The sequence below is a fragment of the Rhinatrema bivittatum genome, chromosome 4, assembly GCF_901001135.1.
Source record: "Rhinatrema bivittatum chromosome 4, aRhiBiv1.1, whole genome shotgun sequence".
Classification (NCBI taxonomy): domain Eukaryota; kingdom Metazoa; phylum Chordata; class Amphibia; order Gymnophiona; family Rhinatrematidae; genus Rhinatrema; species Rhinatrema bivittatum.
The window spans coordinates 220,067,024-220,092,203 of record NC_042618.1 but is presented as its reverse complement, the minus strand read 5'-3'; the positions used below and the strand labels follow the sequence as shown (position 1 = coordinate 220,092,203).

Genomic DNA, 25,180 nt, shown 5'->3' with positions numbered 1-25,180 from the left:
TTTGCTAAGCATTGCAGATTGGATGTGTTTGTGAAGGACGCAGCCTTAACTTCCTCCATCCCAGCCTAGATAGGCGTTGGTACTTTCTACTTCTCTTAGCTGGACTGGTGTAGCAGGGTGAAATGGAAAGAGAAATTTTAACCTGTTTAATTTTTTTTCCATGAATCTTGCTACACTAGTCCAGGACCTTCCTGAGAAGTTAGGGCATTTTAAGGAAAGGGGAAGTCTAGGCGTCAGATTTTTTGGCCTATACATGTGTGTTGTAATGGAGTGAATTTTCCATTCCCTGTACGTACCTGGATCAGTCCAGACAGTGGGTTATGTCCCCAATCCAGCAGATGGAGTCAGCCCAAAGCTTCGAGGGGGCGTCACCATAAATACTACGCTGAATTGCCTCTAAAGTAGTGGCAATGTTGCCAAGGAAAACTGTGTTCTCTGCTTCCATCTGCTGGTAGGTGGACACAACCCACTTGTCTTGGCTGGACTGGTATAGCAGGATTTATAGAAAACATTTCTCCTTTTAGTAAATACTAAAAATTAAATATGGTCTGAAGAGTTACAAACTTGAAGCAGTAGTATGTAGAAACTTAGCTTTAGATAATTCAGTTGACAATGAAAGCAAAAAATAATTAATTAAAACAACCCCCCAAAGGAGGATTTTTACTTTCTTCTAGCAGGTTCCTCCTCCCTTTTTTCTTTTTTTTTTTTGGGCTTCCAGCTCAGTTGGATCCAGCCTCTGCTGGCTATGGCACCTGGAGCTTTCATTTGTAATTTCCTAGGGTTTTACCCTAGTTCATATCCCTCAGCCCAGTTGTCATAGTGAGTCATTTTTAAACCAAAGCCAGAAAAAGTATTCCATTTTATTACCAAACAAGGCCCATTTATTTATGAAATATAACCATGAGACCCCTGGGAAGCAGCAATTCATGAAACATTTTATTTCAGAAAAGCCACACCAGTTTATTTCATATATCATAACAATCAGACAGCAGGGACATTTCAGAAGTTAGAATCGTTAGCATATGAAGGTTTTTGGCTTTTTTTGCCCAGCAGTTTCCTGAAGCTCCTTTGGGCTTTTAGCTCAGTTGAAGCTGATCTCTTCTGAGCAACAGTGCCATGAGCCTTCATTTACACTACCCATTGGTTTTCCCCAAACCCAGTCCCAACTCAGCCCAGCCATTGTAGTGACAGGCCATGGTCAGGGGCCACAAACTATAGCTTTCTCTGGAATGTGACTAATGTGGACCTTAAGTCTGGCCATTAGGCATCATTGTTGAGCAAAGATGGACATTCCCTCTCTTCCTTGGGTCTATGAACACCGCTTCTGTGCATCTCCAGTCCTGGCCAGACTGGGGAGCAAATATCGGACCCAAGAATTGAATACCGGTTCTCTGCATGGCACTTTGGCATTGAACTACCAGACTGGTTCAGTTTCTTATATTCTTGAAGAAATGTTAGTATCTTAAGGTCCTCAAAGATACAAGTTTTTTACTTCGCTGAGGTTCTGATAGACCAGGAAAAAATGAAAAGGATCTGGGACATGCAGTTAGATGCCAGTCTCTCATGAAAAAAATAATTGGGGAACCACTGTGCTATTAAATACTCGGGGGCTGATTTTTTTTTCCAGACTTTTTTGTTTTTTGGCATATAATTCTCAAATGAGGGTGGGGGATTTACCCACTAGAATAACCAGTCATCTAGTCAGACTGACTTGAGTTGACTTTTCTTCCAAGAATCAGTTTGATTTGACTGAGTCTTTTACACATTATTGCTTAATTTTTTTTTTTTACTTATAACTTCCAAAAAAGTAAATTCACAGTTTAATTTCTAGTAGGAGAGAGCATTTTTAACTTGAAAAAGTCTAAACAAAAAAAAAGCTCATATTTCCAGTCATTAGGGGTTATAAAAGAGAAACAGTAGCATGACATAGCACGTGCTGTCTCTTTTTATAGTGGAACAATGCCAAGAACAAGTGCAAGACCTGTGAGATCTAGCGGTTCGGGAACAGGAAGAGTGAGTCATGCACTGAATGAAAGGATGATTATTGAATTAAAAATGAGGGAAATCCCTTCTCTTATTAGTTACATGCATGACTGCTAAATTACAAGATCATTCAGTTTCTGAGCACTAATAAGGACCTTCTATTTTTAATTGCTATGTGCTTTGGCATGCTATGCAAACAAACCTTGTTCTGTTTTTTTGATGAGTTTTAATGGGTATAAAGGCAAAATCTGCTTCAAACTCAGCTGTAACCTTGTGACCAGCAGCTGCCAAGTTTATCTAGATGGAATGAATTCTGTAACAGCTTGTTAAGAAAATGTTCCTATTCATTATATAATTAATTAAATTTCCTTGCATCGCTAAGTAAAGTTAATTTAAGTTTAGGTAATTCCATATTTGCTTGCTGATTACTCATTTTATCATTCAGTGAAGCAATTTAGTCTATTGGACTACCTGCTGTTATGGTTTTTTTTATTCATCCTAAGAGCAGATAACTCCCCATGTTTCTGTACCTATATGAGTATATGATGGCTCTTGCTCTCAGCATATCCTGGGCCCTCAGCAGATCTGTAAAACTCCAATGAATTTGACCTACTACCATAGTAGGAGCAGGAAAAAATTCTACAGTGCCATTATAAATGGAAACATTGATAAAATAACTGATTTGTTTTGCAGTTTGAATGCTTATTGCTTGTTATGGATATTGATTCCATTTTTATCATTTTCATATGTATAGTTCTGCACAAAGATCCAAGGCAGGTGTGTCTTTGTCTGTTAGATGTTGGCCGGATTATATCAAGGTACGTGTTCGGTGAAGTGTAATGATTTATGCAGTTTTTATTTTTACTGTTTTAGTTTTAAAACATCACAAGTTCAGGTTTACTAAAAAATGCTTCTTACATGAAGCATTTTTAGTACTGGCTAAATTGAAGTCAACAGACAAACATTGGTTTAGCTGCAATTAAAGGATGCGTGAGGATTGACCCTTTGGACATTTTGGTCACACTGCCCAAAGCTAATCACATGAATATGAAAATATCCCGATATATTGCTTGGATAACATGGGTGTAAGTTATGTTTGCTTTTCCAGATTCCAGTAATCTGTGAGGCTTATGTAAAAGGTGAACACACAAGAGAGACCTGATATACAGCGATATTTATTTATTAAAGATTCATGTTGATTAAATTGAGGGTGAAGATGGGGTTGAAGGCTATCTGCTTTGTTTTTAATTTTGCATTTTTAGCCCGCCTTTCCAATTTTTGCTCGGTGATTTACAAAGTTTTTCAGGTCCAATAGGTCTCTGTCCCAAAGAGCTTACAATCTAAGTGGGTACCTGAGGAATGTCAATGGGAGAAGCAGGATTTGACACCTGGTTTCCATGTTTTGCAGCCCATTGTCCTAATCTGTAGGCCAGGCCTTTCAACAGATGATATGCAATCACCAAAGCACCTTGGCTGGATGTTTATTTACTTAAGTTTTTTCCATGTGCTCCTTCGGCCATCTCTTTCCTTTTGCTAAATTTTCTAGCTAACATTGTTGCTTTAATTATACAGAATGTCTTCACTTTACTATTCTTTTCTGTTTCTTGTTTCACTCTGTCTTTTCTCTCACTCTTCTTTCTGATTCTTGGGCACTCTGTTTTTACCCTATATGCATTTTCTTTTTTTATTTTCAGGTATGGTGTGGAACCCCCTGCTCTGGTAAAACTAGAGAAGGAAATTGAGTTAGAGGAGACTTTACTAATTACATCAGGATCTATAATCCCTACCAGCACTCCAAAGACCTGTTGTCATCAAGGGGAGCTCCATGAGGCAGTACGTATTATGTATACAATACGTTTTCTCATATTTTTATCCAAGTTTTAGTTTAATTACTATGTTCTTATTTATTTATTTATTATTTTATATACCAACATTCGATCTCAATTGAGATATCACACTGGTTTACATTCAGGTACTGAAGGTATTTCTCCATCCCCAGAAGGCTTACAATCTAAGTTTTTGTACCAAGGTCACAAGGAGTGACAGCAGGACTTGAACTCTGGTCTCCTGGTTCATAGTCCACTGCTCTAACCACTAGGCTATTTCTCCTCCCTATATTATGGGTTTTATTTATCAGATGGTGCACAGAAGTATATAAACTATTTTGTCATGATATCCTACATCATTTGGTAAAGGAAAACCAAAATATAAGTGCAGGTCAAGTAATAACCATAACTGGAAAATTATTTGGTTTCATTGCTAATGATTTGTATTGTCAGAGCAAGTAGAAAGATTAGAATCTCACAGGCTGATGCAGGAAGCTCAGTGTTAACACTGTGCACTTGATTTCAGCACACTATTTTAACGCTCAGATAAAAATATTTTTCAACTCCCAATGCAGTAAGCTAATGCTCTGGAAATGCATTAAATGGGTTGCCTGTAAAATGTGCGTTTAGCACGGGCCAAACACACATTTTAACTCAGGAAGAGGAGGGGGCGGGGGTCGTCCCTGACAAGCAGATCACCCTCTGGGTAAGTACTGGCAGCCGATGCCACTTAGCCAGATAAATACCAGTGCTAAGAGAGATTGCGTTTGGCCAGAGCACCTTTTTGCATCAGGGAATACTGCTTAATGCCCTCATTTGCATGGGATTTCCATGCGAGAGCACTAAATATTACTCCCATTTTAGAATAATCATTTTGTGAGCGTAAAACTCCTTGCTCATGATGGAGCGCCTGCTTTCCTAACGTGCGCCAATACACCTCTCTGGGTCTCCCGATGTTACATTTAAATGGGCTGCTAGGGGAAGTTAATGCCCTACAGAGCTTTAAATCCCACCCTGATAGGCGTCGCGCGCCGAAGGAGCACGACAAAGGGGCCTGCCCCTTTGTGTGCCCCTTCGTGTGTACCGGAGCACAACCAGAAACACCTACGCTAAACGACTCTGCCACGTAACTCTGCCTCTACAACCAAAGCACGCTACATCAGCGTCACCCAAGCATTCGTCCAGCGATCTCATTCTCCAGGTCTCATACACATACCTGCCTCTCCTGCATTCTTCCAGCATCTCCAGCATTCATCCAGCCACTCCAGCATTCTTCCAGCCTCTCCAGCATTCATCTCAGCTAATACCATCTAACACCACTTTCGCTCCTAACAATGCAAACAATGTACCACGGTCTCCCAATACCGATTCTCCACCATAGAACGCTACTCACAGGAAAATCAAACATAATCTACAATCAACGCACCTACAAATCACTTATCCCCATCATGATTACTCCAATCACACAACTTCTAGGATTCACTCTGTTCTCATTGATATTATTTAATGCTCAATCACTATCCAAGAAATCACTAATTTTAAATGATCTTCTCCTAGATGCAAACCCAGACTTATGTGCTATTACAGAAACGTGGTTTAAATCTACAGATATAGCTTTAATTAATCAACTACCTACTCAGACATACAACTTTTTCTCAATCCCACGACAGAAAAAAAGGGGTGGGGGCATTCTCTTAGCAGCTAAGAAAGATCTTAGATTCACTCATCACCCAATCAAATCTGACTCTAAATTGGAAACAGGTCTCTTCAAATCAGACTCACTACAAATCCTTCTAATATATGCCCCTCCAGGACTTCTAGAAACGGACCCATCACCCTTCCTAGAAATCTTAGCATCTTATCTAAAACCAGACTTCCCAACGATAATCCTAGGAGATTTCAACTTGCACGTTGATAACCCCACACTCTCAACCAGCTGCGAAACCATTCTTACAGCCATGTCTGCAATGGGATTCAAACAAATAATCAATGAACCTACCCACAAGGCAGGTCACACACTGGACCTTATCTTTGTGAACTCAGGTATAACACATTCAGTACATCCCACTTACAAAAAAGTTCCCTGGTCAGACCACTCTTTAATCTCCACCACCTTCTCAATGACCCAAATGAACAATAATCACGCCCCTCAACACTCATTTCTCTACAGAAAAGTATGCGCCTCTGAACTCAGCAATCATCTAATCACGGAACTTTCACACATGGACCTCACATCACCCATTGCAGCCGTTAATTCCTGGTCCTCCATAACAGAAACCGTGGATAACAAAAAAAGTCAAACAAGGTCTGCTGAATCAGTTTCCTGCCGGAGGTAGCAGACGTTACCCTGCAACTCTTTTCCTGCTCACCTGTTGGTCCTCGACTCCGGAGGGTGGAGCCCTTCCTGACGCCAATAACAGCGGCATCAGAGCGGTGCAGTTTGTCTGCTGAATCAGTTTCCTGCCGGAGGTAGCAGACGTTACCCTGCAACTCTTTTCCTGCTCACCTGTTGGTCCTCGACTCCGGAGGGTGGAGCCCTTACTGACGCCAATAACAGCGGCGTCTGTACGGTGCGTTCGCCGTCGGCGCGTCGCCAAAGCCGCGCGCCCCTTAGGCGCGCGGCTTTGCCCGGCTTCGCCCGGATTTGCCGGGATCCAGGGAAACTATTCCTTGTCTTAGTCAGCAACCATCGGAGACCGGAGGGCGTTGAGACAGTGTCTTCAAAGGGATCTATTCCTTTACCAGGTATATTTTCTTTTTTCCTGTTATTTCTGGCGTCCATTCTCTTGGTATGCCTCATACCAAGAGAAAAGGGAAAATATCAACATCTACGCCAGTGGCAAGTGACAACCAGCCACGAATACATGATCTTTTTGGGAAAACTGTGTTAGTGACACCAGGTGGGGAAGTCGCTGGAGGGATTGGCCAAGAGCAGGGCCAAACCTCCCTGACTTATGAAACATCTTTGAGCCCTGGTGCTCCTCTGACACCAGAGCCACCTACAGGAAAAAGGGGAGGTGAAACTCTTTCTGAAGAAAAATTGACTATGGAATTACTAAATCCTGAGTTGGCAACCAAGGATAAAGGGACATTGGGAATCCAGGGGAGGATGTTGGACAATATTCAAGTAATAACTCTTAAAAAATTTACACTGGAGGAGATAGGTACTATGCTATCCTCCATGCAAAAATCTATAAATGACCTAGCTAAGATAGTTCAGGAGGGAATGAGTAATCACTTGTTATTACAGACTAACTTAGCGAAGATAGATAATGAAGTTAAAGACCTGAATGTAAGAACTGTTAATGTTGAGCAAATACAAGTAAATTTAATTAAATCAGAAAAGATACAAAAAGATAAGATTGAGTATTTGGAAAATCAAATTAAAAGGACAAATCTGAGGATTTTAAATTTTCCCAGAACCCATTTACTTTCTCCAAAGGAATTGTTTGAGTTACCTTAAGAATGTGTTAACATAGGTATTTCTTTCTCAGAGTATTTTATCTAGAATTTACTATACTACACAGGGTGCGGGTCAGGGTGATTTGCAAGATCAACAGTTGGGAGATTCAAAGGAAGATACTAACTTGTCTGAATTGTTAACTTTATCTCCATTTCAGAAGATTTTTCTAAGAGCAACGCTAATAGTCCAATTTGTTGACATAGCGGAAAGGGATGCCATTTTTAGATTATATTTTAAATATCAAAAGAATAATTTTCATGGCTTCCCTGTTAGAATATTTCCTGATATTTCACATAATACACAGTTAAGAAGGAAAGAATTTTTAACTTTACGGGAAAAAGTTATTCAGCAAGGTACAAAATTTATTTTGCAATTTCCCTGCCGCTGTATTGTATTGTATCAGACTACAAGATTTGTGTTTAATCAGCCTGAACAACTTTCTTATCTGGATTCCTAACCCTATAAGTATCCTTGAGAGAGGGGAGGAAAATAAAATGTATATCACAGTTAAGACACTTTATAGATGATTTCTGTTAATTAACTGCTCTTGTTGTATCTTAGCAAAGCCGGTCTTCTTTTTTTTGCTTAAAAAGTTTTTCTAGTTTTTCACAGTGTGTATAGATATATGTGATATGGAATATCGAATTATGACTTGAAAATTTTCTACACTGCTGTGTAATATCTTAATGAAAAGAAATGCTTAATAAAAATAAAATTTAAAAAAAAAAAAAGTCAAACAAGGTGCGTCAAAAAGGCAGCCATGGTTTACAAATGAACTTAAAAACCTCAAACTCGACCTGCGTCAAAAAGAAAGTAAATGGCGTAAAGCCCCTTCCCCCTCCACACTTTCTACATACAAACTCGCCCTCCAATCATACAAGAGCTCCACTTTAAAAACAAAAAGGGACTTCTATGCACACAAGATTCATAACATTATATTCGATTCCAAAGCGCTATTCACATTTGTCTCCAATCTAACTCAGGCAAACCCTCCTGACATACCACCTAACCAAGCTCAAACAAAAGCTGATGAGCTGGCACTCTTCTTCAGTAAGAAAATCACGAACCTACTAACACAATTAAAGCATAATACCGGCACACCAACCAGCAATTACATTCTTCATAATAAAGACATCTCCCTCCAATCTCTTGAACTCACCTTTTCCTCAGAGATCCAAACACTTCTTAAGAAAATGAAACCCTCATCGCATCCACTAGACCAGATTCCGTCTAAATTACTACTGCTAATCCCGGACACCATAACCAAAACCCTAGCAGACATTATAAACTGCTCATTCATCCAGGGTTTCTACCCAGACGACCTCAAAATAGCATCCATCAAACCGCTACTTAAGAAGCCTAACTTGGACCCCAAAGATCCTAACAACTTCCGTCCAATCTCAAATCTACCTTTCATTGCCAAGGTGATGGAGAAACTAGTTAACACACAACTAGCAGATTACATAGAAGAACACAAAATTCTTTTCCCCACTCAATTCGGTTTTAGAAAAGCCTCAAGCACCGAATCCCTTCTCATCTCACTGACTGACTACATTATTTTGGGCCTCGATAAAGGACAGGCCTTCCTACTGATCTTATTGGATCTATCGGCAGCGTTCGATACTGTGAACCATGCCATATTACTAAAACAACTAGCGAACATCGGTATTGCAGGATCAGCACTAACATGGTTCAAAACATTCCTAGAAAACAGAGGTTTCAAAGTTAAAATCCACAACAAAGAATCCTCCAGATACCCATCATCACAAGGAGTTCCTCAGGGTTCCTCTCTCTCACCAACACTTTTCAACTTATACTTTCTCCCGCTTTGCCAACTGCTAAACAAATTGAACCTAAAACACTTCATTTTTGCCGACGACGTCCAGATTGTGATCCCCATCAAAGAATCCATCACTAAAGTGCTAGAACTTTGGGAAAATTGCTTTCAAGAAATTAACGAGCTCCTATCCAGCTTAAATCTAATCCTAAACCAATCAAAAAGTGAATTCATTCTAATCTCTCCAGATAATTGCAAAATCACTACAAACCCGCCAGCCAACTTGCAAACCTCAAAAGTAAGAGATTTAGGAGTCTCCATAGACAACCGGCTAAATTTGAAATCGTTTATCAACCAAACAACCAAAGACTGCTTCCATAAACTGCACGTATTAAAAAGAATAAAACCCCTATTTCACTTCCATGATTATAGAACAGTGCTCCAAGCAATAATATTTGCGAAAATTGATTACTGCAACTCTATCCTACTAGGCCTCCCATCATCACATACTAAACCGCTCCAAATGATACAGAACACCGCAGCAAGAATTCTAACAAACAAAAGAAGAAGAGATCACATTACGCCAGTCCTTAAAGACCTTCACTGGTTACCAATCCACTACAGAATAATTCATAAATCCCTCACCACAATCTACAAGAATATCCATGGACTGGCTCCACTCCATCTACAAATAGCTCTTAAAAAACACTCCTCCAACAGACCCATCAGAGAAGCATATAGAGAATATCTACAGGTACCACACAACAATACCACCCAACATATAACATTGAGAGATCGGGCCTTCTCCACAGCAGGTCCCCCCACTGTGGAACTCCATCCCCCTAGAACTAAGACAGGAACCATGTCTTCCAACCTTCAGGAAAAGACTGAAAACATGGCTGTTCATGAAAGCATTTCCGGACCTTTAAAGATTCACTACCATCAAATGCAGCATTACTGAACATTTCCTATTAAACTGAAACAGTCACTATCTACCAATCACTACAATGTTTTACTTCTTGTTAAACTTTTTATCTTTCCTCTAACTCTAATCCCAGTTAGAATGACCCCCGTTTTATTGTAACTTTTTCTTCCATGCACTTGTTTTACTTTTTAATGTATACTCTTATGTTATTAGTTATTTACGTTATAATGTATTTCTCACCCCTTGTTTTATGTAAACCGACATGATACGAACTCCGTGAATGCCGGTATAGAAAAATACAAATAAATAAATAAATAAAAAAAAGTTGTGCACCCCTAGCGCCTCCTCGGCAGCGGGTGCCCAGGAGTGGTGGCTGTCATCCGGTTAGGAAAACACACTCAATTTAATGAGCATTCCTTTTCCTAACCTGACTGCAGGCAAACTTTTTTTTTTTTTTTTTTGCATTTGGGGAGAAATAGCTAATAGCCTCATCAACATGGATTTACAAGTGATGAGTACTATTAGCTACGTGCTTGGTTGGATGCGCGTTTTGTACATTCTAACCCCTGTTTTGCGTCGGGGGTTATAGAGTTTTGAAATGCAGGCAAAGCTGCGTGTTGAATGCTGTCCCTAAAAGTCACACTATATTTTGGCATGAAATCAACCTCCATCCCCCCTCTCGTCACACTTAGTCACAAATAGCCAAATCCCCTTTCAACGTAGAAACACCCCCCCCCCCTCCCTGTTGGAGCGTGACATCATTTATGGATGGCCCCCTTGGCCAGAATGTACCTTTCTGCATCAGCTTGTTTGTGTTTACACACTATGGAAACTAAGGGGCTGGTATACTAAAGTGAGTAGAAATTCACAAAGTCTGCTTCATACATAAAAACGGGAACATGTATTCCCAAGTTGTGCCTCAGTTCACAATTCTCCCTTTTTACGCATGAAATGGACTTTACAAATTTTTTTTGGTTTCACATGTAGTAAATCTATCTACTCGTTTGCAAAATTATATGTAGATTAAAAGTCAATGAGCTGTTGTGATTCAAAATCATGCAAAGCATCTCATTAACTACATTTGCAGTGCTAAAATGCATGCGAAAAGGCCTTTGCGGTCTCTAGGAAACATCTGCATTTAAACATTTTCTCCCGGATTTGTTTGCATGGTAGAAAATGGATGTGCGGAATATCACATCTGCGCATTTTAGTATTTCGACCTCCAAATTCTAGCTATACAGAAGTAAATCATTAAAATCGATAAATGCTAATATCTCTAGTACACTGCTAGAGTAAAATGAGAACAAAATAGAGCCAGAACTGGAGAAAAATTACTTTCTGTTCTCTTGCCACAGAGACGCAGTGGTGGTGGTTCTTAGATTGCTTACTGCATCCAAAATACAAATGTTTTTTTTATTTCTGTTAAGTTTTTGAGGTGAGAAATAGAAGCTGAGAAGGTTCTGTTACTGCAGTTAGAAAGCAGATTTGGGATCTCTATTGTTCTGGTAAATAAAGTAAAACAGGGTGAGCGTTGGCATTTACTTGTTTGTGATTTAATTCTATTAATAGTCTGCTTCTAAAGTATTATGATCTTCTCCATAATCTTTTATCTTATGATAATTAAAGATAATTATTCACAGATAGAAATAAGATGATTGAGTAAATGATTTCTTCTGTTTTATTGTTAAATACTGTGAAATGTATCTAATGATATAAAAATTCAATAAAAATAAAATAAAAAAAAGCAGATTTGGGCACGCTTTTTGAAATATGCCTTATTACAAAGACTAGAACATCAGTTTTATCTTTTTTTTTTATATGCATTACTTATTTTGAATTTTTTATAGATGTACTTAGGTTTCTTTATTTTTTTTTTTCAGTTATTCTGGGGGAGACTCCCAATCTGAGCACCCTAATTAGTTTATGTATATATATATATATTTTTTTTTTTTTAAAGGAGTGCAATTTCACATAATCAGATTATTGTAAAGCCAGCGCTAAGTCTAACACAAAAACATGACTGCATTTAGTTTTCTATCTTAAATGAAAATTTAGTATACTAGTGATTTGTTCATTGTAAACAGATAAACTAGGTAGTGCTAGACTTTGCTAGTACTATGTGAATGCATGATATTAAGAATTATAGTTAAACCAATTTATATTTCCTTTAATTTAAATTCTGTTTTGTTCAGGTGAAGCACATAGCAGAAGATCTTCCCTGCAATTGTTCCCATCGATTTTCTATTGAGTATTTATCTGAAGGGCGTTATCGTTTAGGAGATAAAATTCTGTTTATACGAGTAAGTTCTACCCTTTAAAAAAAAAAAAAATTTCATGTGACCTTTTTTGAGTTCTCTGTTTACTCAGCTTGGAATATTTCTAGAGGCCAATATTCAGTAGGCTGTTTAGTGGGCAAGTTATCTGGGTAAAGTTAGCCATATAACTTGTCCTGTATATTCAGCGAGATAAATGTCTCACTTGAATATATTTGTTTTAAAGTATCTGGTTACATGTAACCAGATAATTTTAAAACCGGCTATTTCTGAATAACTTTAGAACCTAACTATATCTGGCCTTGTGTAACCAGTATATCTGGGGAATGGCAGCTAGGCAGAGGAGCAGCAAGACCTCAAAGGTGCTTTCAGTCATCTTGCTACTTGCATGGATATTCTGGAAAACTCAGCAATGGTGCACTGATTTTCAAAAAGACCAGCTTTTCTTTCAACTATGGCACTAAGCTTGAATTGAGTGTTCATGGTGTCTCCTGCCATTAAGAAGACACATTTGCTAGGCATGCTGGCTGGTTGGCAGGAAAGATAATACTGAGCCACCTTGGCCAGACCAGACCATAGACTCGTGCACATAATATGCCAGCACATCTGTGTCCATGTACTTGATGGGCTCTGTGCATGTCACAAACTTCTACTGGGGGTCTCCATTGCTGGGGTGAGCTGATGATCTCTCTTGACCACTCTTTGGCTATAGCCAGTATCAGGAGAGATGGTTCTGTGGTGGCAATGTGGCTTTGGTGTATTGAGGTAGGGAAGGAACTACTAGCTGAGAGGGTGCTGCTTGTGTCTGCACTGCTCTCTGGGATGGCCACCCTTTCTTGTGTTATATCCCCACTGTGCCTCTGGCACTTCTGTTTAATGCAGGCTACCTGCCAGTATCTTCATATATATGAGATGCTGGAATATGGGCAAGACTCCCTTTCATTCATGGATCACAGTAGGGCAAGCATGTATGCATTCTTTTATGTCGGAAGTTTGTCTCACTTGCACCTGCTGTAAGGAGTCTAGAAACTGCAACACCTCTGCTTCCATTTTCTCTTGCTCATGGAAAACCTCTAACTTTTTCTCTGGAATATTTACTATAGTGACAACCCTGTCTAGGATGGCACTTTTGGACCCTCAGCATCCTTAAAGGGCTTCAGGATTTGAATCAGTTGCTTCATCATTACCCAGTCATGCCTCAGGAGGTGATCCACACCGCTTTGTGTTTCCAGAGACAGATTGTTTGTTTATTTTTATATACCAACATTTGATCTGAAATGTCACATCGGTTTACAGTGAACAAAAATCTAATAAGACATTGCCGCCTTATTTTTTACAGAGTAACTTAGAGACAATGTTAACAATAGTGGAATTATAAAAGTTTGTTACTAGGAACATAGTTAGAGTATCAAGGGAACCAGGGAGACCTAGTCTTGATGATCTTTCTTACAGGATAACTTAGTTAACAAATTAAACTTAAATATAGAACAAGGTGCTACTAGGAGCAATTTCAGCGAGTGTCAATGTGATGCATTCATAGGTATTCTTCGGTGACAGAGGTTGGAGGGTGTTAGGAAACTGATGGAAAGGCTTTTTGAAAGAGCCATGTGTTCAGGGTTTTTTGTTTTGGTTTTTTTTTTTTTTAATATTTGAGTAGTGGGTTCGGTTCTTAGTTGTGCTGGCAGGTTGTTCCAAAGGGAGGGTCCTGCCATGATAGAGCGCGTTCTCTTATGGTAGTCAGGTGGGCCATTTTCTGAGAGGGAATTGGGAGGAGCCCGGAGTTTGTGGAGCTGAGGTTCCTTTAGGGTATGTAGAATTGGAGGGATGTATTCAGCCAGTCGATCTTCTTTTTTTTTTTTTTTTTTTTTTAAGTGTTTTGTGGGTGAGAGTTAGGGTTTTGTATTGGATTCTGAAAGAGATGGGTAGCCAGTGTAGGTCTTTGAGGATTGGGGTGATATGGTCAGATCTTTTGCTCTTTGTGAGTAATCTTGCTGCTGCGTTCTGTAGCAGTTGCGGCAGTAGGAGGGCGTTGCAGTAGTGTTTGAAGAACTGTTCGATAGTCTTGGGTGTAAAGAAGCGGTTTGAGTTTTTTTTTAGGACCTGGAGTTTGAAGAATCCATCTTTTATCACTGTGTTGATGTGTTTATTTAAGGCTTAGTTTGCTATCTAGGACAAAGCCTAAGTCTTTTACTGATGAGGTTATTTGTTTCTCCATATGAGATACTGTGCAATCGTGGCTGAGCTGTATGGTGGTTTTGTTTGTTATATATAATTTCAGTTTTATTCTGGTTGAGGGAGAGCGACATTTGTGAGAGTAGCTGAGTTATTTTGGATAGATGTGTCCCGTATCTTTAGGGTGTTCTCAAGGGACTGTTTTAGTGGGAGCAGGATTTGGACATCTGCGTATATGTAATAGGTTAAGCCTAGTTCAGACAGAAATTTACAGGGTGGATGAAAGTTGAGTTTCCCGAGGTGATTTCCGTGGTCCCTCGGAGGTAAGAGCCTCGGTCCGGTGGCCGAATCGCAGCAGGGACCTAGCCCCCGAGTGAGAAGGGCTCGGGCGCGGCATAGAGGCAGCCTCGGTCCCGATCCGTTCGCGGTGAGGACTTGGCCCCCGAGCGAGACTAGTTCGGGCGCGGCTTAGAGGCAGCGGGTGCACTTCCTCGAGTGCGGCGGTGACGGTAATCACCCTCTTCCCCCGCAGCCGGAGACCGCCCGGGTCGCAGCCGGGAAGCGCCGAAGATCAGGTAAGGCGTACATCTTTACTTTTGCTGGTCTCCGAAGAGCGAGGATTAGCGGGATCTGCCTACGTGGAGGCCCGCCATTTAGCTTGCCTGCTCGCAGTCGCCATCTACCCTGGTTCGCCGCCTCTATCTAGTGTGCAGACTAAGCACACAGGCAATGGGCGCGTATGTTAGGTGCCCGAAAGTAATTGGGCGCATATTATATTGTATGGGAGCACGTTGATGGGCGCACCGGCGCATAGAGATAACAGACCCGATGGAGCGTATGAGAGCCCATGCGTCCACAGAGCCGGCACCTCCAGAATCAGGCATAAGAGCTCTAGGCCTCTGCTCAGCATGCTGCCTCAGAGCCACACAGAGCGAGGAAGCAGACTCCCTATGTGCCCAATGTGAGGAGGCCCTGGGAGTTCCAGGCCAGGGCCGGTCCCAGCCCAGATTAATTGCCAGTTCCTCAGGGAACACCCCAGACCTAGCAGGCCGAGGTGAGCAGCCGGGGAACCCTAGAGCCCTGGTGCCCCTAAGGCTAGAACCTGCCTCGCTCTCCTGGGTGGAATTATTCAAGGGGATTCACGCCTTTGTCAAAATGCAGTCTGATCCCCGAATGGACCCATACGTACCGGATGACCCTGCCCCTGGACCCTCTAGACCTAGGCACGGCCACCCAGAAGCCCCACTTATGGGGATTCAGATTGTTCTGAGGAAGAAGGTGAGCTCCCCGAGCAGGGAGAATTTCCCTCAGGGATAGAGCCGTATCGAACCATGAGACGCTTCTTTCCTAAGGAGGATCTCCCAGACCTAGTCTCTCAATGCCTGTCGGAGCTGGCTATCCCGGGCCAAGGCACCCCAGGTGAACCTAGAATGAACCCCCTGCTAGAGGGCCTTCGCCAAACAGCTCACCATTTTCCCCTCCTTCAAGCAGCACAGCAGCTAATCGATCTGGAGTGGAATGCGCCGGAGGCCTCATTCAAAGGGGGTCGGGCCTTGTCTAGCATGTACCCCCTAGACCCGGCATCCAAGGAGCTGCTGGCATGCCCCAAGGTAGACGCCATAGTTTGCACAATTGTGAAGCGCACCACCATTCCAGTGGAGGGAGGGACGGCCCTCAGGATGCACATGACCGGCGCCTGGACGCCATTCTGAAACAAGCCTTCGAGGTGGCAGCCATGTCCCTACGAATCACGACCTGCTGCACCGTGGTGACGCGTTCCTGTTTATCACAAGCCAGGAACACCCCAGGAGAAGAAATGGAATCAGCTCTCTCGTTTCTCACTGACGCTGCCTCCGACTTAGTTCGTACAGCAGCCAAGGGAGTGTCATCCTCAGTGGCAGCCAGGAGACAGCTCTGGCTTCGAAATTGGTCGGCCGACTCCTCCAAGGCGCGCCTTATTTATTTAGGATTTTTATATACCGACATTCTCGATACAAATATCAAATCAGGTCGGTTTCCATAGAACAAAACTGTCGCGGTTAAGGCGTTACATTAAACAGAGTTTCTGAACATAAGAACGTAAATATTAAATAGACAACAATAACTCGTCAGATAACATGAATAAATGTAAAAAAATAGCTAAAAATAAAGGGTAAGTTAAATTGGGATATATTCTTAAAGGGCCTTACCAGAATGCCCTTTAAGGGATCCCTCCTATTCGGCAGCGACCTTGAGAAACTGGCTAACAAATGGGGCGCCTCTCCATTACCCCGTCTACCAGAAGACAAGTCAAGGAGGAACCAGCGCCCTTTTCCTAGGCCATCCAGAGGTAGAAGTTCTCAACGCTTCAACCCCTACAGGACTAGCTACCAAGCACCTCGTTCTCAGACCCGGAACCAGTCCTTTCGGACCAGGCACAACAAGAGGGGAACCGGCTCTGGTTCGGGTCCCGGCCGCACCCCACAATGAGAATCAGCCGACCCATCTGGGGGAAGAAGCCATAGGGGGCAGGCTAACCCTATTCTACCGCAGATGGGTCGAGATTACTTCGGACCAGTGGGTCCTCACCATCATCCGAGAAGGGTATTACCTGGACTTCCTTCATCCTCCTCCGGACAAGTTTGTGGAATCTCCTTGTCCACCCCTCAAGAGGGCGGCACTGGAAGCTACCTTGTGGAGGCTCCTGTCCCTAAAGGCCATAATCCAAGTGCCTGCATGGGAGATAAATTCTGGCCATTACTCCATTTATTTCATCGTACCCAAGAAGGGGGGCACCTTCAGACCAGTCTTGGACCTCAAGTCAGTCAACCGGCACTTAAGGGTCCCAGGATTTCGCATGGAAACTCTGCAGTCAGTCCGAAGTGCGATACAGCCAGGGGAGTATCTCACATCCCTGGATCTGTCAGAGGCCTACTTGCATATCCCAATCCATCGTGATCACCAGCGCTACTTACACTTCAAAGTCCTGAAACAACACTTTCATTTCCGGGCTTTACCCTTTGGGTTAGCCACCGAGCCGCGGACCTTTACCAAGGTAATAATAGTGGTGGCGGTGTCACTCAGGAAGGAAGGAATTCTCATCCATCCCTACCTAGACGATTGGCTGATCAGGGCAAAGTCACCAGAGGAGAGCCACCGGGCAACCAATAGAGTTATATCTCTTCTGGAAAGCCTAGGATGGGTAGTCAACACAAACAAGAGTTCCCTACAGCCATCGCAGTCGCTAGAATACCTAGGAGTCCGATTCGACACCCAGGGAGACAGTCAGCCTGACCTCCAAGAGGAGATCAAAACTCCGGAATTGTTTACAGATTCTGCTGAGCACCTCCTGGTCCACAGCTTGGGATTACCTACAGGTCCTCGGCCTAATGGCATCCACTCTGGAAGTGGTACCATGGGCACGGCTCATATGAGACCGTTACAACGCGCCCTCCTATCTCGGTGGAGCCCACGATTACAGAACTACACCGTGCATCTACCTCTACCGGCCAGAGTACGGAATCAGTTATGGTGGTGGCTGCAGCCCGACCACACGAGCAGGGGGTAAAAAATGTCCTCCCCAACCTGGACCCTGCTCACTACAGATGCCAGCCTGAGCGGCTGGGGAGCACACTGCGAAGAGCTAGCCGCCCAAGGGTGATGGAACAGAGAAGTCTGGGTGGAACATTAACAGACTAGAGGCACGGGCAGTCAGGTTAGCCTGCCTGCGATTTGCCCACAGACTTCGAAACAGAGCAGTCAGAGTAATGTCAGACAATGCCACCAAGGTGGCATACATCAACCGACAGGGCGGAACCAGAAGCTGACAGGTATCCTTAGAAATAGCCCCCCTGATGGCTTGGGCGGAAGCAAATCTCCAGAAAATCTCCGCCGTCCACATCGTCGGAAAGAACAACACCACGGCAGACTTCCTCAGCAGAGAAAGCCTAAACCCGGGGGAATGGCAGCTGTCATCCACGGCCTTCCAGATGATTGTGGATCAGTGGGGGACTCCGGGCATGGTCCTACTAGCGGACAGGTCCAACGCTCAAGTACTCAGATACTTCAGTCGCAGACGAGATCCTCTATCCCACGGGATTGACGCCCTGGTGCAGCCATGGCCTCAGGGGATCCTGCTATATGCCTTTCCCCCATGGCCCCTGCTGGGCGCCATTATACACAAGATTCAGCGGCACAGAGGCCTAGTTCTGGTGGCCCCGGACTGGCCAAGAAGACCCTGGTACGCAGACATGAGAAGACTACTGGCAGGGGATCCTCTACCCCTGCCCCCTCACAGGGACCTGCTGCAACAAGGTCCCATCCTCCACGAGGATCCAGCTCAATTCTCTCTTACGGTCTGGCCATTGAGAGGGCTCGACTGAAGAAAAGAGGATACTCGGGGTCGGTAATAGATACACTCCTCCGAACACGCAAGTTCGCCACATCACTAGCTTATATAAGGATCTGGAGAGTATTTGAAGCCTGGTGCGAAACTCGCAACACCAATCCACATGCCGCTAAAATCCCCATCATTCTGGATTTCTTGCAAGATGGGCTTCAGAAGGGTCTGTCCCTCAATTCAATCAAGGTTCAGGTGGCAGCGCTATCCTGCTACGGCCCCAGGTGTGACGGCAACAGCATTGCCACACACCCAGACGTTTCACGTTTCCTGAAAGGAGTCAAACACATTTGCCCGCCACTGAAATGGCCAGTGCCCCTGTGGAACCTCAACCTAGTTTTGGAATTCCTAGCAGGACCCACCTTCAGACCCCTCCGAGGCCTGTCCCTCCGTTTGTTAACCTTGAAGATGGTGTTCTTGCTGGCCGTATGCTCAGCACGCCGCATCTCAGAGCTACAAGCGCTGTCCTGCCACGATCCGTTTCTCAGAATCACCCCAGGGGCTATCCATCTTCGCACGGTTCCTTCCTTCTTACCCAAAGTAGTCTCACACTTCCACCTCAACCAAACCATATCCTTGCCAACCATGGAAGGGTTGAAGAAATCGGAAGCAGGTCGAATACTGCGTCATCTCGACATCGGCAGGCTGCTGTCCAGAAATGTCGGAAGCAGTACAAAAGACGGACCACCTGTTCGTCCTTCACAGTGGGAAGAGGCAAGGAGAAGCGGCCTCACGGGCGACTATTGCTCGCTGGATCAAAGAAGTTATCAAGGCGGCCTACGTAGAAGTGGGAAAACCACCACCTCTACGAGTCAAGGCTCACTCTACCAGAGCACAAGCGGCCTCCTGGGCAGAAACTAGGATGCTGTCGCCTGCAGAGATATGTAGAGCGGCAACGTGGTCCTCCATTCATACCTTCTCCAGATTCTACCGTCTGGACGTCCAGGTCAGGGAGGACACAGCATTTGCAAGTGCAATCCTAAGCGGACCTCGGGCAGCCTCCCACCCAGTCCGGGAGTAGCTTTTGTACATCCCATTCGTTCTAAGTCCATCTGCTACACGCTAGGAAATGGAGAGATTACTTACCTGATGATCTCGTTTTCCTTAGTGTAGGCAGATGGACTCAGCATCCCGCTCGGCTGCCGACATATATGGGGATTCACCGTTTCAAGGTAAGCCATGTTTCCTTACATAGGGCATCCACCCTGCCGGGTGTCGACGCCTTCCGGTTGAGAACACTGGCATCTCCAGCTACTGTCAATCGGTCAGGTTAATCATGTTCAGTTAATCAATCGGTCAGTCACACATATATCCATAATGCTTTTGCAAGGAAGATTACTGAGCTTCTGCACTTCCTGCAGGGGTATATGTACTACGTGCTGACGTCAGATCAGTCTCCAACTGCTAGCACGAGCACACTATACCCCATTCGTTCTGAGTCCATCTGCCTACACTAAGGAAAACGAGATTATCAGGTAAGTAATCTCTCCATTCCTTATCTCATCCTGATGTGGGCTGTTCTTTGAAGGGAGTGAAGCACATTAGACCTCCCTTGAGGTTACCAGTTCCATTTTGGTGGGCCCTACGTTCCAAACACTGCGTAGCCTTTCCTTACGGTTGTTGACTCTGAAGATTGAATTCCTGGTGGCTATGTGTTCTGCACGTCTGATTTCTGAGCTGCAGGCATTGTCTTGTTGGGTAACTCCGGGGGCATTACAGCTGCGTACTGTTCCATCCTTCTTGCCCAAGGTAGTCTCAGACTTTCGTTTGAATCAGTCAATCTCCTTGCCATCCCTGGATAAGGTCAGGGATGCGGAGGAGTTTCGCCTTTTGTGCTCCTTGGATGTTAAGTATATTGTCATACGGTATCTGGAGGTCTCTGAGTCTTTTCGAAAGATGGATCACCTGTTTGTTCCCCATGGCAGGAGTAAGCAGTGTGCTTCGGCTTCATTGGCTAACATAGCTCATTGGATTAAGGAAGTGGTCAAGGCCACATATGTGGATGCTGAAAAGCTGTTGCCTACTCAGGTTAGGGCTCATTCCATTATTGCTTAAGCAGTGTTATGGGCGGAAGTTAGTCTGTTGTCTCCCTTCTATCTGCCAAGCTGCGATGTGGTCCTCCTTACACACTTTTTTTCCAGGTTTTATCATCTGGGTGTGCAGACCCGGGAGGATGCAGCCTTTGCACGTGTGGTGTTGACTGGACTGCGGGCAGCCTCCAACCCTATTGGGGATTAGCTTTGGTATATCCCACTGGTCCTGAGTCCATCTATCTACATGCTAGGAAATGGAGAAATTGCTTACCTGATAATTTCGTATTCCTTAGTGTAGACAGATGGACTCAGCCTCCTGCCCTCGGCTGCCACATGAGTGTGCCAATAGTCCTCCTGTGGGGCTCTGGGTCCCAAGGGATTACTGGTAAGTGTTCATCCAGTCCCTAGTTGGGGTACCTAGCATCGTATGAGAGTTCAGTGTTTGTGGTTGGTTGAGTACAGTTCTGGTTATCGGTTTTTAATCATTTTTTGCTAGTCTGTCTACAGTTGCTTTTGAAGAGAATACTGGCAGGCTGGGATCACTGCAGGGTTCTGTATACTGTGACGTCAGCTTGATAAGTCGCCATCTGCTGGCAGGGGAGCATAAACCCACTGGTCCTGAGTCCATCTGTCTACACTAAGGAAAACGAAAATCATGAGAGATCTTGAACAAATAGATGTGAATTGGTTATTTACACTTTCTGATAATAGAAGGATTAGGGGGCACTCCACGAAGTTAGCAAGTAACACATTTAAGACTAATTGGAGAAACTTCTTTTTCACTCAATGCACAATTTAGCTCTGGAATTTGTTGCCAGAGGATGTGGTTAGTGCAGTTAGTGTAGCTGGTTTCAAAAAAGGTTTGGATAAGTTCTTGGAGGAGAAGACCATTAAGTGCTATTAATCAAGTTGACTTAGGGAATGGCCTCTGCTATTACTGGCATCAGTAGCATGGGATCTCCTTGGTGTTTGGGTACTTGCAAGGTTCTTTGGCCTGGTTTGGCCTCTGTTGGAAACAGAATGCTGGGCTTGATGGACCCTTGGTCTGACCCAGCATGGCAATTTCTTATGTTCTTAAGTAAGTACGTTCTTCATTAGCTTAAAGAATTGATGTGCACTGAATAACAGATTTAAAGTGATTGAATCAAAGTTCAAAATAGAAAATCTGAAGTTTTTTCACTAGAAAATCCTCTAGATCAGTTACCTTGCATCAGTAGATCTGAAACATGCACATCTCCAGGTTCTTATCAGTCTCAAAAGTTAAAGATTATTATTATTACCAGGCCCACAGAGAAGTTAATCTGGTTTTCTTTACTCCATTTGGCCTAATGAAATTAAAACAATTTCAGAATAAATAATTTGTTTACTCAGAGCAAGATTTTAACTTTTGAACTGTTCATTTAAACAGATATTGCTTTGCCTTTCATGATTAGAGCAGACTACTTTGCCAGTATCCTAGGGATTAAGTGTAAAAATGTGACTTTACATTGATATCTGCATTCAAAATAGTGTATTGTTGTGTTTGACCCCCTGAATTGTTTAGTTATACTAATGTGTATCTTGGATTTTCAGATGCTGCATGGAAAACATGTGATGGTACGGGTTGGAGGAGGCTGGGACACTCTTCAAGGATTTTTACTTAAATACGATCCATGTAGAGTACTGCAGTTCACAACTCTGGAACAGAAAATTTTGCAGTTTCAGAAAGGAGGTCAAAATGGAATTGCTCTGCAGTCAGGAAGTGCTCCACAGATTCCTGTCATGAACCCTTTATCAGCAGTGAATATAGTTGAGAAGCAGAAGTCTAAACCCTGCACACCTATTGCCACTTCAAAAGCTACTCTTGGTGGTATTCAGACACTATCTAAACATACTCCATCTCCTGCAACATCCAGAAGAGCGGCAAAGCATTCTCCTTCCTCTGTAAAACCTGACCAATTCAGTTCTTTGCCAACACACCCTAAATTGCAAAGCTCCTCGGCAAAAGGCTCCCAGCTGTATGCCGAGTCTCTAAAAAGAGCTCCAAAAAACCTGAAGTCACCTGCACAGAGTTCACCATCTACTCTTATTTCAGAACTTTCACGGCCTATTAATAAAAATCCTTCCTCGCCAGCTTTACTAAGAACTGTTGCTCCTTGTTCACAGTTACCTGAGAAATGTATCGGGCCAAAAAATAAACCTAAATTAACCCCTTCAACCAAGCCATCTCCATACTCTTCCTCATCATCACTACATTTGATTCATCCTGGCACTTCCAGTAAACTTTCTACCACGCCGCCTTCCAAGACTATAATGCCTTCAAAACATAAATACACATCATCTAAAAGTGTGTCTGTATCGAAACTAACAAGAACAGACTCTCCTACTTCAGAACCGTCAGTAAAGTCTCTCAGAACATTCTCCACACCACCTCAAACAGATTCATCCCCCAAAATATCATCTCTGGTTTTTCCAGTTGCTTCTGAAAAGCGCAATCTTTTATCTAAATATCACAGCCCTGCTGAAAAAGAAAAATACAGTTCCCAAAGCAGAATTCTGAATGTAGGCAAGGTCCACAAACCACCAAGAGTGGAATCACAAACTCATTGTGGCCAGAAGCAGAATCTCAAAGCCACTTGCCCCGTGAAACAGCCAGCTGTGATAGCTTCCTGTTCACATGGAAAAGGAGTACGATTTGCCGCAAAACAAGAAGCTCTAGCTGGGAACCTGCCTTCGACTGTTAAACAGCCTGCAGCAAAAAGTAACCTAGAGACTCGCAACAACAGGATTCCTCAGCATGGAGCAAGCCGAACACAAGCACCTGAACGAACTCCGTTGTCTACAGTGCGCCTTCCCCAGGCTTCAACCAAAGTACAAACTTCAGCAAAAACATCCCAGGATGTTACAAAGAGTCAGCCTTTGAGAAAAATGGCACTCATGCCTGGTAAAGTCCAGGTTTCTACAACCAAAAGGGTGGTTTTGAATTCAAAAAGTTCATCTGCATCTAGAAAGGGTGCACTTGCGTCAAAAGACTTGGCGTCCAAGATACAAAAAGAAGATAACTATTTTGTTATGAATGGAAATAGAAAACAAAAAAAATGAGCATGTTGGATTACAAAAGAAATCCTAATATATAAATATGGGTAAACTTGATAAATATAGGCAGAGTAAGTACTGACTTCTTTGCGTCTACAGTTTCCATTTGGACCTCTGAAACAAAGTACACTTAATTTTTAAATCAAGATTTTGGAGATTTTTTTCACATTTGGACTTTTTAAAATATGAAACCATGGTATACAAAGCTAATATTTTAGTTTATTTAATAGATATTAATGTCAGAGTTTTAACTATATAGTGAAATGCATTTGGGGTTGGTTACTCATTCAACAGATGTTTTTCTTAAATGCACTTTCTATATTTTTATTATTGTCGGTGTTTGTTTCCAGTCAGCCCAGAATCATAAACTTTTTTTTGTTTTAACATAGTTATAATTAATATACTGCATACTTTTTTACTAAATAAACATTCATTTTTTAGTGCTGATTATGCTGAATTATATTACACGCTATACATTTTAAGCCTGGTAATTTCATTCTTCTCAAAACCATCTAGTTTTGACCTTTCTAACAAATTGTATGTGTGTGTGCCATCCTGCTAAGATGATTGATGCAGTTTTCCATTTAAAACAGCATTGCTAGTATTTTATTAATTCATTCTACCTTTCGTTTAGCTTTGGTGATGCAATACGTGTTAGATTTTCAAAGGTCCTCATGCTTAGCCATTTGCACTAGTACAAATCTGAGTGAACTGGGGTGTTGCATTGCTGCTTATTGTAAGGCTGTACAGTTATTACACAGGTTCAGATAAAGCAGAACACGGAGGTTCTTTTAAAAATGTGGTGCAACAGCACTTATTGCACACCTTTTTACTGGTTAAAAAATATCCTTGCTATAAGACTTTTCAAGTGTGAAAACCTGACAAGTTCAGCTTTTAGCAGAGTTTTGATAAGTAGCTTGGGCTCAGAATTAAATTTTCTGTATTTTCTGTTGTGTTAGTGTAACTTCCTGCTTGACAGATGGGATAATGGTACTGCAACCAACCCTGATTCATAGCGCCTTCACCTACCTTGTTCTACAGCTGCTCTAGTAGTATTGTATATCCCACCATTGAAGGAAGTTTAAAAAAAAAAAATTAGTGCTGTTCTGGAGAGATCTGGCTTTATTCAGTTACTGAACTTGCATCTTTGTGTTGAAATGGACATAAGTTTTTAGATCTGTGTGATACTAGCATAGTTCCATATATCAACTAATGGATTTTTTTTTAAATCTTGCTTACGGATTAGTAAATGCTGCACCATATCTGTGTATCAGT

General features: G+C 42.8%; 1 protein-coding gene across 3 annotated transcripts in view; it reads left to right on the top strand.

The window, feature by feature from the left end:
- GAS2L3 (growth arrest specific 2 like 3) overlaps window positions 1-24,350 on the top strand; it is an 88,352-nt gene extending 64,002 nt beyond the window's left edge. For all 3 annotated transcript variants that reach the window (XM_029599723.1, XM_029599724.1, XM_029599725.1), the window contains 4 exons: window positions 2,738-2,801; window positions 3,678-3,816; window positions 12,167-12,274; window positions 22,403-24,350. In XM_029599723.1, the coding sequence (XP_029455583.1) occupies window positions 2,738-2,801; window positions 3,678-3,816; window positions 12,167-12,274; window positions 22,403-23,911 (1,820 nt within the window). In that variant the 3' untranslated portion in view covers window positions 23,912-24,350. The remainder of the gene's footprint in view (window positions 1-2,737; window positions 2,802-3,677; window positions 3,817-12,166; window positions 12,275-22,402) is intronic.
- Window positions 24,351-25,180: the final 830 nt, after the last annotated feature.